Raw genomic sequence first — 14662 nt, forward strand, 5'->3', positions numbered from 1 at the left:
ATGTTCTTTGGCAAAGTTGTATATGTCTTGTGGTTGTAACTTTGCTACTTGGCCTAGATATATGGATCAAATTTTGGTGGTAGCTTTGCTGTAATGAACGAATTTGGATTTAAGAGACCCAAGTTCTAGCTTTACTCCTCTAGCCACAGTTTAAACTTAAGTGGGTGTGTTGGGGGATTAGCTCCAATATATGTATATGTTTGTATATATATTCACATGGGTCAGTGAGTAGATTTAAATTATCTTCTCATGTGATATTTATTGTGACCTGTTTATGTTGTGATTTGTTGATCGGTGTTGCATTTCATCCAAGGACTGCATTAGATCTTGGTTGTTACAGAAATGATATTTATATTTAATATTTGTACTCACAGAGTTAAACACTCAATACTATTCAAGTATTTTTCTGCACGTTACAACAATTCAATGTCTAACTTGTATTTTTCTCCACAAGGTATTTTTTGCTTAGTTGTTTTTTATTTTATTTTATTCTATTTTATATATTTAGTAGTCCACTGTGACGGTTTGTGTATAGTGAATGTTAAAATTAAGTTAGGCTCTCCTAATTGGTATGCAACGTTGCTAGGTTAAGTTGGAGTCTACAAATTATTTTATATTATTTTATTATGTGTTTGGGCCTTAGATATGAGTTTAGGAGCAATAAGGCTTACTTCTAACTTTATGGGCCTCATGTTAGCCCAAATTGTAATGTCAGTTCGGCCAATAGAATTGGGTCATGACACTTATATTCTTTCTTAACCGCTTTCAAGTGACCTTTAATAGAGCAGAGTAGAGTCTTTAGCACTTGGAAAGGAATTTTGAAATGGATAGTAATGCATCATGTAATAAATTTTGATATTATGTCAGTTATGGACATGTAATAATTTGGAGATAGTATACTATGCTATGCCTATTGATCTAATTGTTGAGTTTGGTTCTTTATGAGATAAATGATATCATGCTATGATAGTAATTCTATGATTGAACTTGTGTATAGATAATCACCATTGTTTATGTTAATGTTGACTTGTGCAGTAAATAACAGAGGTTTATGTGTGAAAAATGTTTTATATGGTCATCATTACAATGTGCACAAGTATAATTGAATAATTGCCAATCATAGAAGTATTTAATTCTGTAAAGTGAGCGACTAGAGTTTATTATTATAATTTCATGCTTGTTACGGGTTTCAGTGGATAATTGCCAATCATAGAAGTATTTAATTCTGTAAAGTGAGCCCACTAGAGTTTATTATTATAATTTCATGCTTGTTACGGGTTTCAGTGGCCATAAGCTAATCCGATCCTTAGCATCATTAGCAGCTCCCCATGTTGAGTTGTTATAATGGGTGTTACAGTAGGAAAGCCATCCACCCCATCACCTTCTTTTAGCTTGATCTCTTTCCTTTGGCGATGGTTGCTGGAGTTCCTTTGGCTTAAAAGACTCCTCTCCTCTTAAGCTTCGACTCAAGACCGACCTTGCAAGAAGAAGTTTTTTAATCGAGCTCTAAAACTTCTGGACCTTTAGACCTTTGCAATGATATTCCGACCAATGGCTAAGCCTATCCAAAGTTTGAGGCAAACAACATGCTTTACTCATCGATAGCTTCAATTTGAGACTAATCGGGACAATTTTTGTCGCCAAAAAATCTTCAAATGGATGATTGCACAAGTAGAATGCTTGATGCGTGTGCAACAATACAATACAATTTATTGTATTTCCCCCTTTCGGTAATATGGAAGTCTACCATGCTTCTGTGGATGGCAACCAAAACAATACAGGAGATACATTATGCTTGTTCCTAAGTCAGCAAATGAATAGTTATCACATAGGAGCTACGAGAAATTGATAATCATTCAAATTTCATGCTATGCATTTGCCAAAATGTCATATTTTGGGTTGATAAATACTCGCTGTGGGGAATATTCACACACAATATATTTGCCTGTATAGTGAATTACAATAATCCTTTAAATGGGGGACCCCGCTTTTACACAGTCTACTAATGATCAAATCAACACAAATATATTAGCTCAAATCACACCTTAAGGGCTATTCACTTTCCAAAGCAATATGACAAAATCTATTTTTATTTGAACAATTATTATGGTCACAAAGTACAACATGGCAGTGGTACTAAGATGAAGTAGAGAGAGAGAGAGAGAGAGAGAGAGAGAGAGATTTCAACAGTGAAGCCATTACTGCTTTCCTAACCCACAAAAAGTTGAAGAGGGAATCACTTCCTTGTTTACTATGCTCAGTACCAATACTTCATGTTTTTATCAAAGATGCCTGGTCCGTACGTGGATACTAATATCTCAACAAGAAGAGGAAATTGCAGCAGTATGAAAAGGGTGACAGGAATACCAGCTAATAAAGTAATTGGAATTACAAGTTTTAGCTCTCCCTGAAACATTATTATAAGAGTAGCACAAAATGCTACCATCATGGCTGCAATAGAAATGAAAAGGGTGGAAAGACCAATAATTAACTTAGTGGGCAAGGACTTGAGGAAGTCATCCTCTGCATACCGAGACGTAAGGATTCCTAAGAACATCAATACTGATGTTGAGGAAGCAAAGAGTGAAATTGCATCGGATATTATAAAAGTCATAAATGATTTTCTATGTAAGAATATTGGAAAGCCCGTATCTTGAAAGTTACCACCAGGAACAGTGAATGCTGCTGTAAACATGATAGTAATGATAAGAGCGCCTACAACTGTGCAAGATGTTGCTGTCTCCTTCATCCATTTCTCTCCATCACTCACTAACTGCTTGTGTTGATTAGAAAATATATCCTTAGGTTTTTCAAGGAGCATGTTGACATTTTCTTGAAATGAAGGATCCACAATACTTTCCACTTCCTGCATGAAAATCATTGACGCATGAATATGAGTGAAATGTTTTCAAAATACTAAGTTGTTTGCCATCCATTAAGAAAATAAATCCCTACTAGCTCAATTAGGCATGAATTTGTGTCACTAAAATTCCTGAAAGAATTTGTTTTAGTACCAAAAAAAAGAAAATTCCTTTTGACATTTGTGCAATTCAGATATGAAATAGAAAATTAAAAGAAGAAGAAGATGATGATGAGCAGCAGATGATAAGAGCATTTTTTCCCCTATAATATTTAATGCAAGTAGAGATCACCTTGTACCACTGTAGCTCTCTTTGCATCTGCAAAGCTGCACCTGAAATGCTCGCAAGTCGATCAGGAGGTGCTAACTTCGCTGCAATGTGTAAAATGTTATTTCGATTATAATCAGTTAAAGAGATCAGCAAGTGCTTTTTTGTCTCAAGCGCGTATATGAGGCTAAAAATTTTTTCTTGCCGATGTTCAACAGCATACTGAAGGATGCCTCTGCAGTTGAAGTTTGAAACAGTTAAAAGACTGGGATTGGCTTTGAGCATCTCAATAACAACTTCAATGGTCCCAAATTTGATAGCTTCAAAGAATGCTTCATATACTCCACTTTGCTGAAGTTTTGTGTTATCTATAGTGGATATATGTTTGCACATCCAATGTAAAAGTTCAAGAGCATAGGCGTGGGTCAACTTTGTATCATAAATCTGCTTTATTCCTACATTAATAAGTACTACTACAGGTGAGAAGCTTTAAAAACCTTTAAAAATTCAAGGAACATAAAATAAGAAAAATAATTTAAAAAAAAAAAAAAAAAAAAAGAATGAGGGTTGGATTTAGTGTACCAAACAATTGAAGTAAATTTGAACCAAATCTTCGCAATAGACCTAGCCCTGCAAAATTAAGTCAATTTAGCTTAGTTAAACAATCCAGAATTGTAAATTATAAAAATGATCCAAATGAAGGTACCTGGATTATCTCCCCATTATTTTCATTTTTATAAACATACAAAAAGAAAAGGGTCCAACAAACAAAGTATTTAGTTGAAGATGGCTTGGGATCATATATGATATATGTTGAGTATCTCTTTAATTTGCATAGTGTGTGCGAGAACTGAGAAGCATACCTCGCACTAAAATGCTCTCAGGATGCGCGTGGCCATCTTGTGGAATCGATATTCGAACATCAGTATGCTGGGCAGCAGGTAGTTGCACCTGAATGCCTATGATGAATATAATGAACTGGTATTAAATAATACAACAGTTTCTCTCCAATCTAACGTTAATTTTAATCAGTCTTTGATACAACTCCAGTACTATTGAATTAAAGCTAATTGATACATTAATGAAATCTTTAATGTTATTGAAGATTTTAACAATATAAAGAGTTATTAACTTCATTTCTTTCTTTTCCATGTGAAATTATTCTACTAGGAACACCATTTTTTAAGATAAAACAAAAGAAATTAGAAAAAGGGAGAGAGGAAGAGGTACTAACAAGAATAGATCCATCGTTTCCAGAAGACAAATCGGACACTACTGGGGAATAAATCACTCTGACCAGATAATTGAATCAGAGGTGTGATTCCCTGACCAAATTCAGTAGCTAAAATCTGAGGTATGCTGGTTAATGTAGTAGCTAAGGGTGGGCATTTCTGGAGAAGATCTAGTGAAATGTCTTGTATTTGTAGCATTATCAAAAAGAAACAAACAAAATCAGTCAAAATAAATAGATAAAATCCTTGTTTTTCAAGCTTGGAAATGACTAGTGACGTCAGGCTATTACCAAACATTTTACTAAAAATAGACGCATAAAGAAGCAAAGATCCATATACTCCATTTTCTGGACGAAGCAATTCAAATGGAGTGATGGAGTATAGATATCTGGCCATATCCTTATGGCGGTAGGTACATGCCATTATAACTGGGAGGTTGTGTTCATTTCCGGGAATGATAACCAACTCCCTGTTCTTTTCTATCAAGCATTCTGCAATTCTTGTGGCTCCAGTAGCAGCAGCCAGTAAAAGAGCTGTACCACCAAGGTTGTCAGTTACTTTTAACTCTTCTTCTGTCAACAACTTGACCAACTCCTCCACCATCTTCAATTTTCCGGTTGAAGTTGCAAGATGAAGTGCCGTAAAACCATTATCTATAAGCTTTTTGCATACTGCATCTGGACGACGGCGAAGGAATTCTCTCACATCATTTAAATCACCTATCTCTATAGCGTTGTGTAGAGGAAGAAATTCAACATAAGCATCTCTCTCTGTCCCTGCTGCCAACGTTAACTAGTTCGTTAGCAAAAGGATTCAAGCCTAACCTGATTTTCAATCTTCATCTCTAAGCTGAAGCTTTTGAGTTAAGAGATTTGTTCATAAAGCATTCAATAGAAAACAACTAGATTACTTAGAATGACTTATTGATACATAATGAATTTATAACCTGGATTGCCTGCTGCTGGTAGCTGTAATAGCACTTCCACTGGTGGCAATTCAGCTTCTTGTGGCAGTATTTGATCTCCTGGTGACTTTACCTCATGCATTTTGGCCAAAGTATCCCAACAAATCCTTGCTGAACTGATTTCCTTAATCTGGAAAAGTATGTGAGGCATGCATGATATTTGAATAGCATGTAAAGCAGCAGCATTCTTCTTTCTCCAAGCCTTAAATTCAGCTTCAGCCTCTTCTGGATTAGGAGCTTCAGTAGTTGCTTCAACAATGTCCCAGAGATCATTCGCCATTAAATAATTCTTCATGCAAACACTCCAATTTGGATAGTTAAAGCCGTCCGCTAGTAATTGAGAAACAATATTTTTTGCCATCCTCAATGTCTGTCAATTATTTGAAATGATGGCAGGAGGCTTGACAGTTAAAATGATATGATAAGTGATCTTACTATGTATACTACTCCAATAGAATGATCAATCATTTATACAAAATTTGTCCAAAGGAAACGATAACTAAAAACTCATGCACACCCCAAGCATATTGATCTCACAATAAAGGAAAAGTATATTGCCACGTTATATGCTTTCACTTTTGGGATTCTTGCATTCTGGCAATTGTAAGATAAAAATAAATAATTGAAAAAATCATGTATCATGTTGGAACTGTACCAAGATAATGAACAAATTCCTTTCTTTATTCTTTCCATTTTTATTTTTTTAATCTCCTCAAATCTAGGTTTTTATTGATAACTCCAAAAAAAGCAAAGCTTCATTTTTAAGTATCTAAAAGAGACATTTTAATAAACAAAAAATTGATTGTGATTGATTTTAAAGAACTTTTAAAAATAATTAAAAAATAACTCTAAATTTTTATAATATTAAAAAAATTATCATAGTAAAATAAAATTCCAATCAAAGCACTATGCGGATATATATGTTTCACTTTTTCTTTTTCACAAAACGGTACCCCGCACCGCCCTGTCCTGCGCCCTCTTTTTTTTAACAATACCCTCTACTCATTAAAATTTTAATTTTAGTAGCTAATTTTATTTTGTCTCTAAAAATATTCTTCCAAACTTAGAAATAATAATTTTAATGAATTTAATATTTAAAATTTTATGAAAATAGATGAAACATTGAAGCCAAAAAAAATCGAATCTTTTGCGGTATAAAAAATTTATCTTTATTTATTTTGTTCCTAAAGAGTCAAAATTTTTAATTACTTTTTATTATAATAAATATAAATTATTTTAAAATACTAATTAATTTAAAAATATGTCTATATGTATTTAAACTCTTAAAACTTAAATTTAAATTTTTTTTATGATACTTTAACTCTCAAATTCTAACTGACGATTAAAAATTATGGTAACAAATATTAATTATGATTTATTGACTTTTTTTAGTAAGTTTTTTCTTGATTATTTAAAATCAATAAAATATATAATTTATTAAAAATAATAAATAATAATTATTATTCAATAAAAATATAATTGATAATTTTTCATTAGTTATAGTAATTATATAACTATTTAAATTTTGGCTCCCTAAATACTTTATATGCATCTGCCCTGGATTAATTCTGGACTGAATGTCTCAATTCCGAGTAACAAATAGGTAATGCACAACTTCCCCTTTCTTTTTTTCTTAATGAAAAGAAAAATTATTTTATTAATTGAAAATAAAAGAGTGAAGTATAATTTAACACACACACACATATATATATATATATATATAGATTAGCTATTTATAAAAAATAATATAAAGGATTAGAAAAATTGATAGTATTGATAGAGTATATACGTTGGCTAGTAGGCGGTCTACGTGCTCTACTCTTCAACCTTATAGTCCTTTTACGAACTTCATCAAATAATTTTTAAATTTAAATCTCTTACTAGAGAAATGGTCTGCACATTATAGTGTACTCTTTCAAAAACAAAATAATTAGCCAACAAACGCATATAAAAACTTCTCAACAACGAGGAATAACTATATTAAAAGTGAGAAACACAAGAAAAAGCCACTAAAAAAGTTAACACACACTCAGAATTTACTAATAAGGATATTTGTGAGAATTTATTCAGTGAAACACTATCAATAATGATAGATCTAAGGAGATGTACCTAGAATGCATTTCAGATTAACAAAGATCTAGGAGTTGTTAAAAAAAGAAAAATTATCAATTAAACTTTCTATTTTAATAAAACTAACTACTTCATACTTTTATATTGAAAAATACACTATTTATTTCTGTTATTTTTTTAGTTTCTAACCTATTTAGTCTCTCCTGTTATTTTAAAACAAATTTTCTATTGCTCATATTAGTCAAAAGAGAAAGAATAATTATATTATTTAAATTATAGAATTAAATATTAGGATATAATATCTTCATCTCTTTATTGATTTATAAATTCAATTTCTTTGTAACGTGTACTTAGTCAACCATCTTCCTATTATACAGCATGTACCGTCCATATATGAGCAAATCATTGTACTCAAATACATCAATAGAAAATTAACAATTTCTTCATCATCTTTAACCTTTACATGGTGTTAAAGCTATAATCGTGAGTTCATCGAACAGTACTTCTTCTGCTACTCAATCCACCCTTTATCTCAAATATTTCCAACCTCAATCCGTCACAACTTCTCCATTAAACTAAATAACAAAAATTACCTTGCTTGGAAAACTCAATTCACTCCTGTGGTCGATTACCAAAAACTTCTTGGATTTGCTGATGGATCTTTCTGTTGCACCACCAAAAAATATCACTGGCCCTAATACTTGTGAACTTACCCTCAATCCCGACAATGAATGACAACTCATGTCCACTCCAGGCACACTGATCCCACTATAAGGAAAGGAAAAGTAAATTGGCATGTTATGCTTTTAATTACAGGGGATGCTTGCTTTCTGCTAAAGATAAATAAATAAATAATCGATAATCATGTATCACGTTGGAACTAGATTTTTTTGCCTTTTTAATTTTCGTAGAATTTGAGTAACTCTCTAACTTATCTAAATTAGAGTTAATTACATCAATTGTCCCTCAATTTAATTTAAGTGTTATTTTATTTTCATCACTTCAATTTTAATTTTGTCTTAAAAAAATCACTTTGACTTATTATAGCATATTTTTAGATTACATTTACTAAGAAAATATTTATTAATATATATATATATATATATATATATATATATATATATTATTAATTTAAATTCTATTAAATTAATTATTTTCAAATCATAATTAATTATTTTATTAATTTATTAATAAAAACATTTATTAATTTATATTTTATTAAAATAATCAATCATATTCTTCAAAATTGATATTTTAGCTTCCAAGTAAGCAAATCGTGAAAACAGCTATCATGGATATATGGATAGAATATGTTTCAATTCCACGTTAGAAAGATAAAATTAAAAAATGATATTTATTTGTCTGTTTACGTTTTTTCAATTGTCTATTGTCATTATAATTTATATGTTTATAAAGAAATAATTGTGAGCTGGCTAAAGAGCTTAAGAAGAAAGAGAAAAAGAAATTTGTATTCTATTCTATACATGAATTTTATATCAAATTTAAATTCATAAATTCATATATTGAATAAAATTTTGAGAATGGTTAACCGCTACAACTAAAAATGTGTTTATGAATGACAATGGTGAGAGTTATGTGCTCAAGAAAGAGGGACATTGGAAATTCTAATATTATTATTACTATTATTAGGCCTTTTGGAATCCAAACTTTTACCTTTGTTACTAATTATATCCAAAATTTTTAATTTTGGACAATTTAATTATAATTTTCAAAATTAAAAAATTTTTATTTAAAATTTAAAAATTAATATGAGGATTTTAACTTTTTACACATAAATTGCCATGTAGTATGTCATGTCAAATTTTCTAATTCTTTTTATTTGATTCCTCTCTCTCTCTCTCTCTCTCTCTCTCTCTCTCTCTCTATGTGTGTGTGTGTGTGTGTGTGTGTGAACTTACTTAGCGTAGAATCTCTATTTACACTAAACAAGTTCTCACACACACACACACACACACACACACACACACAGAGAGAGAGAGAGAGAGAGAGAGAGAGAGAGAGAGAGAGAGAGAGAGAGAGAGAGAGAGAGAGAGAGAAAGAGAGAGAGATGAATCAAATAAAAAAAATAAAAAAATGTGACATGGCATGCCACATGGCAATCTAGGTGTATAAAGTCAAAATCTCTAAATTGGTTTTTGAATTTTGGATAAAAATTCTCAATTTTGAAAGTTATATTGGCTTTTGAATTTTGGGTAAAATTCTTTAATTTTGTAAATTATGATTAAATTATCCAAAATTAAAAGTTTTGGATATACCTTCTACTTCTTCCAAAATTATACCTAAAGGAACATATGAAACTTGTTGAAATACATTTGATACATAGAATATGGCTCCATGTCAATCAAACATATTTAGAAACATATATACGATTATCCTCTCTATAAGGCTCAAAAAGAAAATACTTATAGTCCAAAGTTTCTAATTGCCTATACATACGTACAACAACTTAAAAAAGAAACAAAATATACAAGAGAAAAACATACTAATTTTATCTATACTAAACTCTAGTACTGGTGAAGTGGAAGAAAATATAATATAGAAATAGAGGCTAGTAGTACTAGAATCATCAAAATGGATTTGAAATATTAAAAATTAAGGAGTAAGTATAGCTACTCAGTGAGCGAATAAATAAATAACAAAGGGAATAGACAAGTTTTGGTACTCATTAATACCAACCTACTATGCTAGCTAGAAAGTCAACTGAATAAATATTATTTATTTTAAATTCACATAATTGTGCCAAGGTAAAATTTATTCTGTAAAAGTATTATAGAAATAAAAAGTTAAAATATCATGAAATCTGTAATATCCTCACAATACGCTTTCTGTGGATAATGCTTGCATCTTAGGCATAATATAGAACATTCTGAGAGCAATGCTAGCATCTTGGGTACTATAATGACATTGGTAGACTAAGACATTGATAGACTAAGAACAATAAATAAAAATGCTAGTCATACACATATCTAGAGTTACCTCAAAGGGCAACCACCCAATATATGGGTTAAAGGTTGTATATACATATATATATGTCGACACCATATTTTAGCCGATCCCCAGAATCAATAAATTTCAAAACCGATCCCCAGCACTAAGTCTCCCTTTGCCAGCCAATTACATTTCCGATCTCTCTTTGCCGGACAACCACATTTTCGATCTCTCCTCAAAAGGAATCGAATCAATGCTAAGTTCCCCATGTCATTTAAAGCCTCACCGACCTCTCAAACCAATTGTCAAATCTCTTGACTAGTTAATTACATTTCCGATCTTTCTTGTCAAACGAGATTCAACCAACATTAGGCCTTCGTGCCACCAGTCTTATTGCCGATCTCTCATTTAAAAGTTTGGGAATAATAAAGTCAAGGTTTCGATCCGGTCTAATGATGATCCCAATCTTAAGTGTTCAAGTCAAATTTCCAATTTTAATCAAGTCCCGTTCAGCGTTGGTTCCCTGCCTATCTTATGCTTATTGTGTTTTCCGACCTCTTATACTTAGATTAATAATCACTTTTAGTTGTTTTAATATGCTCAGACAATCAAGTGCTTAAGTAATTTAGAGATTTTCCGATCACATCCATTCACTGAACAAAAAGGGAATTTCATTTCATATTAAATTTTGTACAAATTATTCGGCTGGAGGATTACCCCCAGCCTGATCTACATTTTGCTCACTTCCTCTCTCACCCTCAGCCTCCTCCTCGCTTTCCTCTTCGTCTTGGGGAGCCAGGTCGACCATCCAGGAGAAGTCCTCCTCGGGATAACGCTTCTTGAGCTCGGCCAAGAGATCCTTGTGAGCATTTACATAAGCGCCGGCCTCCCTTGTTACCGCCTCTTCCTCTTTCGCTTTGAGCTCCTCAGTGAGGTGAGCAACTTCACCGGCCCGGAGCGCCTGAACTTCTTCAAGAACATGGGTTCACTCGGCCAGAACACGAGCTTGCTCGCCAGCTTATCCTCGTAGAACTTCATCTGCCCCTCAATTTCAGATATGTAGTTCTGGGCGGATGAGAGTTAGGATCGGAGGGAAGCCACTTCTCGACCTCCTTACCCAGGTGGTGAGCCTTCTCCCGGACTATATGCTGGTTCACCAAGCACTCCACGTTCAGGCTCGTAGATCTGGTCAGGATGTCATCAAGATCATCCGGAGACAGCCTATCTCGATCTTCCTGAAGGCAAATGGAGGACCCTAAGACCTTAGCGAAACCTAGGTTTTCTCAAACCGTGCGGTTCTTCTCCAGGGAGTGGATCAAGATTTGGGCACCGCTGGAAAGGGACCTTACAGGAGGTTGGGAAGGACCCCCTTCCGCACTAGAAGCGACTGGAGGAGGTGGAGGCGGCTCTTCTTGGCGAGGAGGAGATCGGACCACTTCTATGACCGGCGGTCCCGAGGGTTGAGACGAGCCTCCTTGCATCTCCCTGGGATCATGACTGGGCGTTTGAAGCAGCTCGGAACGCTTCATCTCCCGCACTTTCCGGGAGATCTCTCTCTTCCGCTTTCGGCTCTCCTTGGAAGCCTCGCCGCTTGCCATACCTGCACAAAGAAGAGGTCAGTGAGATCGCTAAGGTCCAAAGATCTGAGATATAGAAAATACTGATGCCGAGGTCAGAGAGCTGAAGCCCCCGATCTTTGCCAGTGATTAACTCCATTGTCCAGTAATGCAGTTCGGCAGTCACTGCATCCAAACAAGAGAACTTCTCTCTGCCTGCCTGATCTTTCAGCTCCATCACCATCAGGCCTTCTTCCCTATTCAAGGTGAGGCACTTCGGAATTAACGGGCCTTGGTGTAGCCAACTACGAGGGAAACTTTGCTCCTTAGAATGAAGAAGCGATTCTTCCAATTCTTCAAGGAGGAGGGTAGATCGGTGAAAAGCCCACAATGCGGCTTCACCTGGAAGAACCAATACTCGTCGTCCTTTCGACGAGTTAATCTATGCAGTTCGCCGAATACCTTAGCTATAGGACGGAATCCGTTAGCTCGGCAGAGGCCTCTGAAGGCTACTAGGATCCGCCACGAGTTCGGGTGGACTTGGGCTATGCACACTTGGTGAAATTTTAAGACTTCCTTGAAGAAGTCGTCAAGAGGGAACCGTAGCCCAGCTTTTAGTTGCTTTTCATATACTATAATCATGTCGTTCTCCTCGAAGAAGTAATCGACTCAGAGATCACCGTGACACTGGATAAGTTCGTATGAATCAGGCTCAATGTTGTACTCCTGGCTGAACGACTGCAGGTCGATTTCTTGCAAGATTGATGGCAGCTCGTCCATGGGAAGATTCTCTCTCCCTGAAGAAGGTACATGCCTTGATGATGCTGCTTGCCCCCGAGATGGAATAGAGACCCTAGGAGGTTCAGGTCGAACGCTTGGTCCGACCACCTCCACTTCATCAGATGACCACGAGATCTGAACGGAAGGGGGGCTTGTCGCTCTCTGACCCTCGGCGCCGCTCATTTTCAAAGGAAATAGAGAATTTAAACTAAAAGAAAGATCAAAACCCTTACCGGAGTCTGATCGGTGTCGGAAGAACTTGAGAAAATGAGAGAATTTTGAAGTTGTTCGCGAGAGGCTGAAAATGACATAAGGAAGCAACTGGCTAGCCCTTCCCCTATTTATACCCGTCCGAGCATTTAATGCTCACGATGTCCCAAGCGGTGCATTGGTTAACGAGATCTGCCAGTCTTTTCTGACACGTCTCACGAATATTCCAGAGATTCCATAAAGAGATCGGCAAACTATAGAGCGGCAGATTAAAGTGTTTTGAATTACGGATCGGATAAGGTCATTCAAATTAAGAGTTGGATTGGGTAAATACTTCAGAGATCGGAAAATAACCAATGCAATAATAATAAAATGATAATTGACAAAATAAAATTTTATTTCCAAAAGGTCGGATTACATCATTTGGGCGATCCCTAGAGATCGGATTACATTAAAGGTCTGATTACATCATTTGGGCGATCTCTAGAGATCGGATTACATTAAAGGTCTGATTACATCATAAGGGCGATCTCTAGAGATCGGTGGAACATCCTATCTAAAAGGCCTATGTCAAAGCCTAGTCTCATGGCTGAGTCAAAAGATGTGTTTGACCAGGAGACTGGCTGTTGACATCGGATAGATGTACAGTATAGATGGGGGGACTATGACTCTCATGAGAATGAGAGAGGTCGTCATCAAAGTTACCGCTCGAAACTGAGCCACTGTCAGAACACCCAGTGTGGTGAGGAGCCAGATGAACGCCAAGGAGCAGTCACCGGTGTTAAGGGGAATATTAGCAGTCTTCTCGCCCGAAATCAGTTCGCCATTTGTATCGGTCGAACGATTCGAGATCAATGAGATCGAGGTCCTTGATCTAGGTCGGTAAATTAGTCCGGTTCTCTCACGGTCATCAAATGAGGTTATCATAATTTCCCGTTCATCAGGATCGTAAATTTTCAGGCAAGGAGAGGGCAACCGGAAAAAGATCAAAAGCAGTTATCATGTCCGGGATTGTTACCGGAGCAGCTAGAACAGGAAAAATGAGGAGAAAAGGGGAGAAAATCAAATACAGAAGGTTTCCCTATTGAAGGTATATATAGAGGAGGTCCGAGCATTTATTGCTAAGCAGAAAACGAAGTGGACGCCTCGAGAATCGAGGGAAACAAATGCTTTGACTGGACCGAACCCGATAAAAGGGAAGACCGGAGTGATAGAGATCGGAAGAAGGGAGGCCGGCATGAAAGATCGGAAAAGGATCGTATTAGAAAGATCGGAATGAAGGGGAGGTCGGAAGACAAAAGGGATAAGACAACTCCCACTAACTGTCGTCGTAATCGGAGCTGAGGTAGTTAAAGCATTGCAGACGAGATCTCAACCGCACGCCTCAGAATCGCCCACATTACTGACAGGTGCCAGAGTATGTCATGACAGCGCTGTACATCCCAATCTCCACCGTTGATCTTACTTGTAAGGACGAGCCCGGAGCCCTTGGATCAAAGAAGAAGACGACAAGACCAGCGCCTTTCACTCCTAGCCCTCGGATCGCCCTTGACAAGAAAATTTTGGGCCGTCAGATTAGAAGAGAGAAAGGACAAATATTCTGAAAGGAATCTCAGCGGTTCGTTCTAATTCTCTTTAATTCCTGAGCCTCAGATCATGTCCTTTGAAATCCTGACCTTCCATCTCCCTCACAATGAATCCTGACCCTTCATGGAAAGCACCCAGTCCCTATAAATACCTGCATGAAAACTGTTCAAGGGACGGAAAAAAAAT

The 14662-nt window shown here is 35.5% G+C and overlaps 1 protein-coding gene across 3 annotated transcripts; it reads right to left on the bottom strand.

Annotated features, from left to right (window-relative positions):
* Nucleotides 1-2074: 2074 nt before the first annotated feature.
* On the bottom strand, nucleotides 2075-5886 carry LOC110633868 (uncharacterized). 3 transcript variants are annotated; one of them, XM_021782672.2, is made up of 7 exons: nucleotides 5307-5884; nucleotides 4651-5139; nucleotides 4363-4542; nucleotides 3992-4087; nucleotides 3711-3758; nucleotides 3153-3583; nucleotides 2075-2866 (listed from the first exon to the last, which is right to left on the bottom strand). In XM_021782672.2, exons 1-7 carry the CDS (start codon nucleotides 5683-5685, stop codon nucleotides 2258-2260), a joined length of 2232 nt encoding a protein of 743 aa, XP_021638364.2. In that variant the 5' UTR covers nucleotides 5686-5884; the 3' UTR covers nucleotides 2075-2257. The 3 variants fall into 3 exon arrangements, with proteins under 3 accessions (XP_021638364.2, XP_057989244.1, XP_057989243.1); XM_058133261.1 differs by having other exon boundaries at nucleotides 4363-5136; nucleotides 5307-5886; XM_058133260.1 differs by having other exon boundaries at nucleotides 4363-5139; nucleotides 5307-5886.
* Between the last annotated feature and the right edge of the window lie 8776 nt (nucleotides 5887-14662).

This window comes from Hevea brasiliensis, chromosome 14 (genome assembly GCF_030052815.1).
Source record: "Hevea brasiliensis isolate MT/VB/25A 57/8 chromosome 14, ASM3005281v1, whole genome shotgun sequence".
Classification (NCBI taxonomy): domain Eukaryota; kingdom Viridiplantae; phylum Streptophyta; class Magnoliopsida; order Malpighiales; family Euphorbiaceae; genus Hevea; species Hevea brasiliensis.

Bases quoted from the DNA above. Each gene is read 5' to 3' on its own strand.
- LOC110633868 (XM_058133260.1), bottom strand. From the start codon at position 5,685: ATGGCAAAAAATATTGTTTCTCAATTACTAGCGGACGGCTTTAACTAT. The intron at 5,140-5,306 runs GTTATAAATTCA...TAACGTTGGCAG, and splicing joins ACCAGCAGCAGGCAATCCAG to CAGGGACAGAGAGAGATGCT. The intron at 3,759-3,991 runs GTATGCTTCTCA...TTAATTTTGCAG, and splicing joins TGAGAGCATTTTAGTGCGAG to GGCTAGGTCTATTGCGAAGA.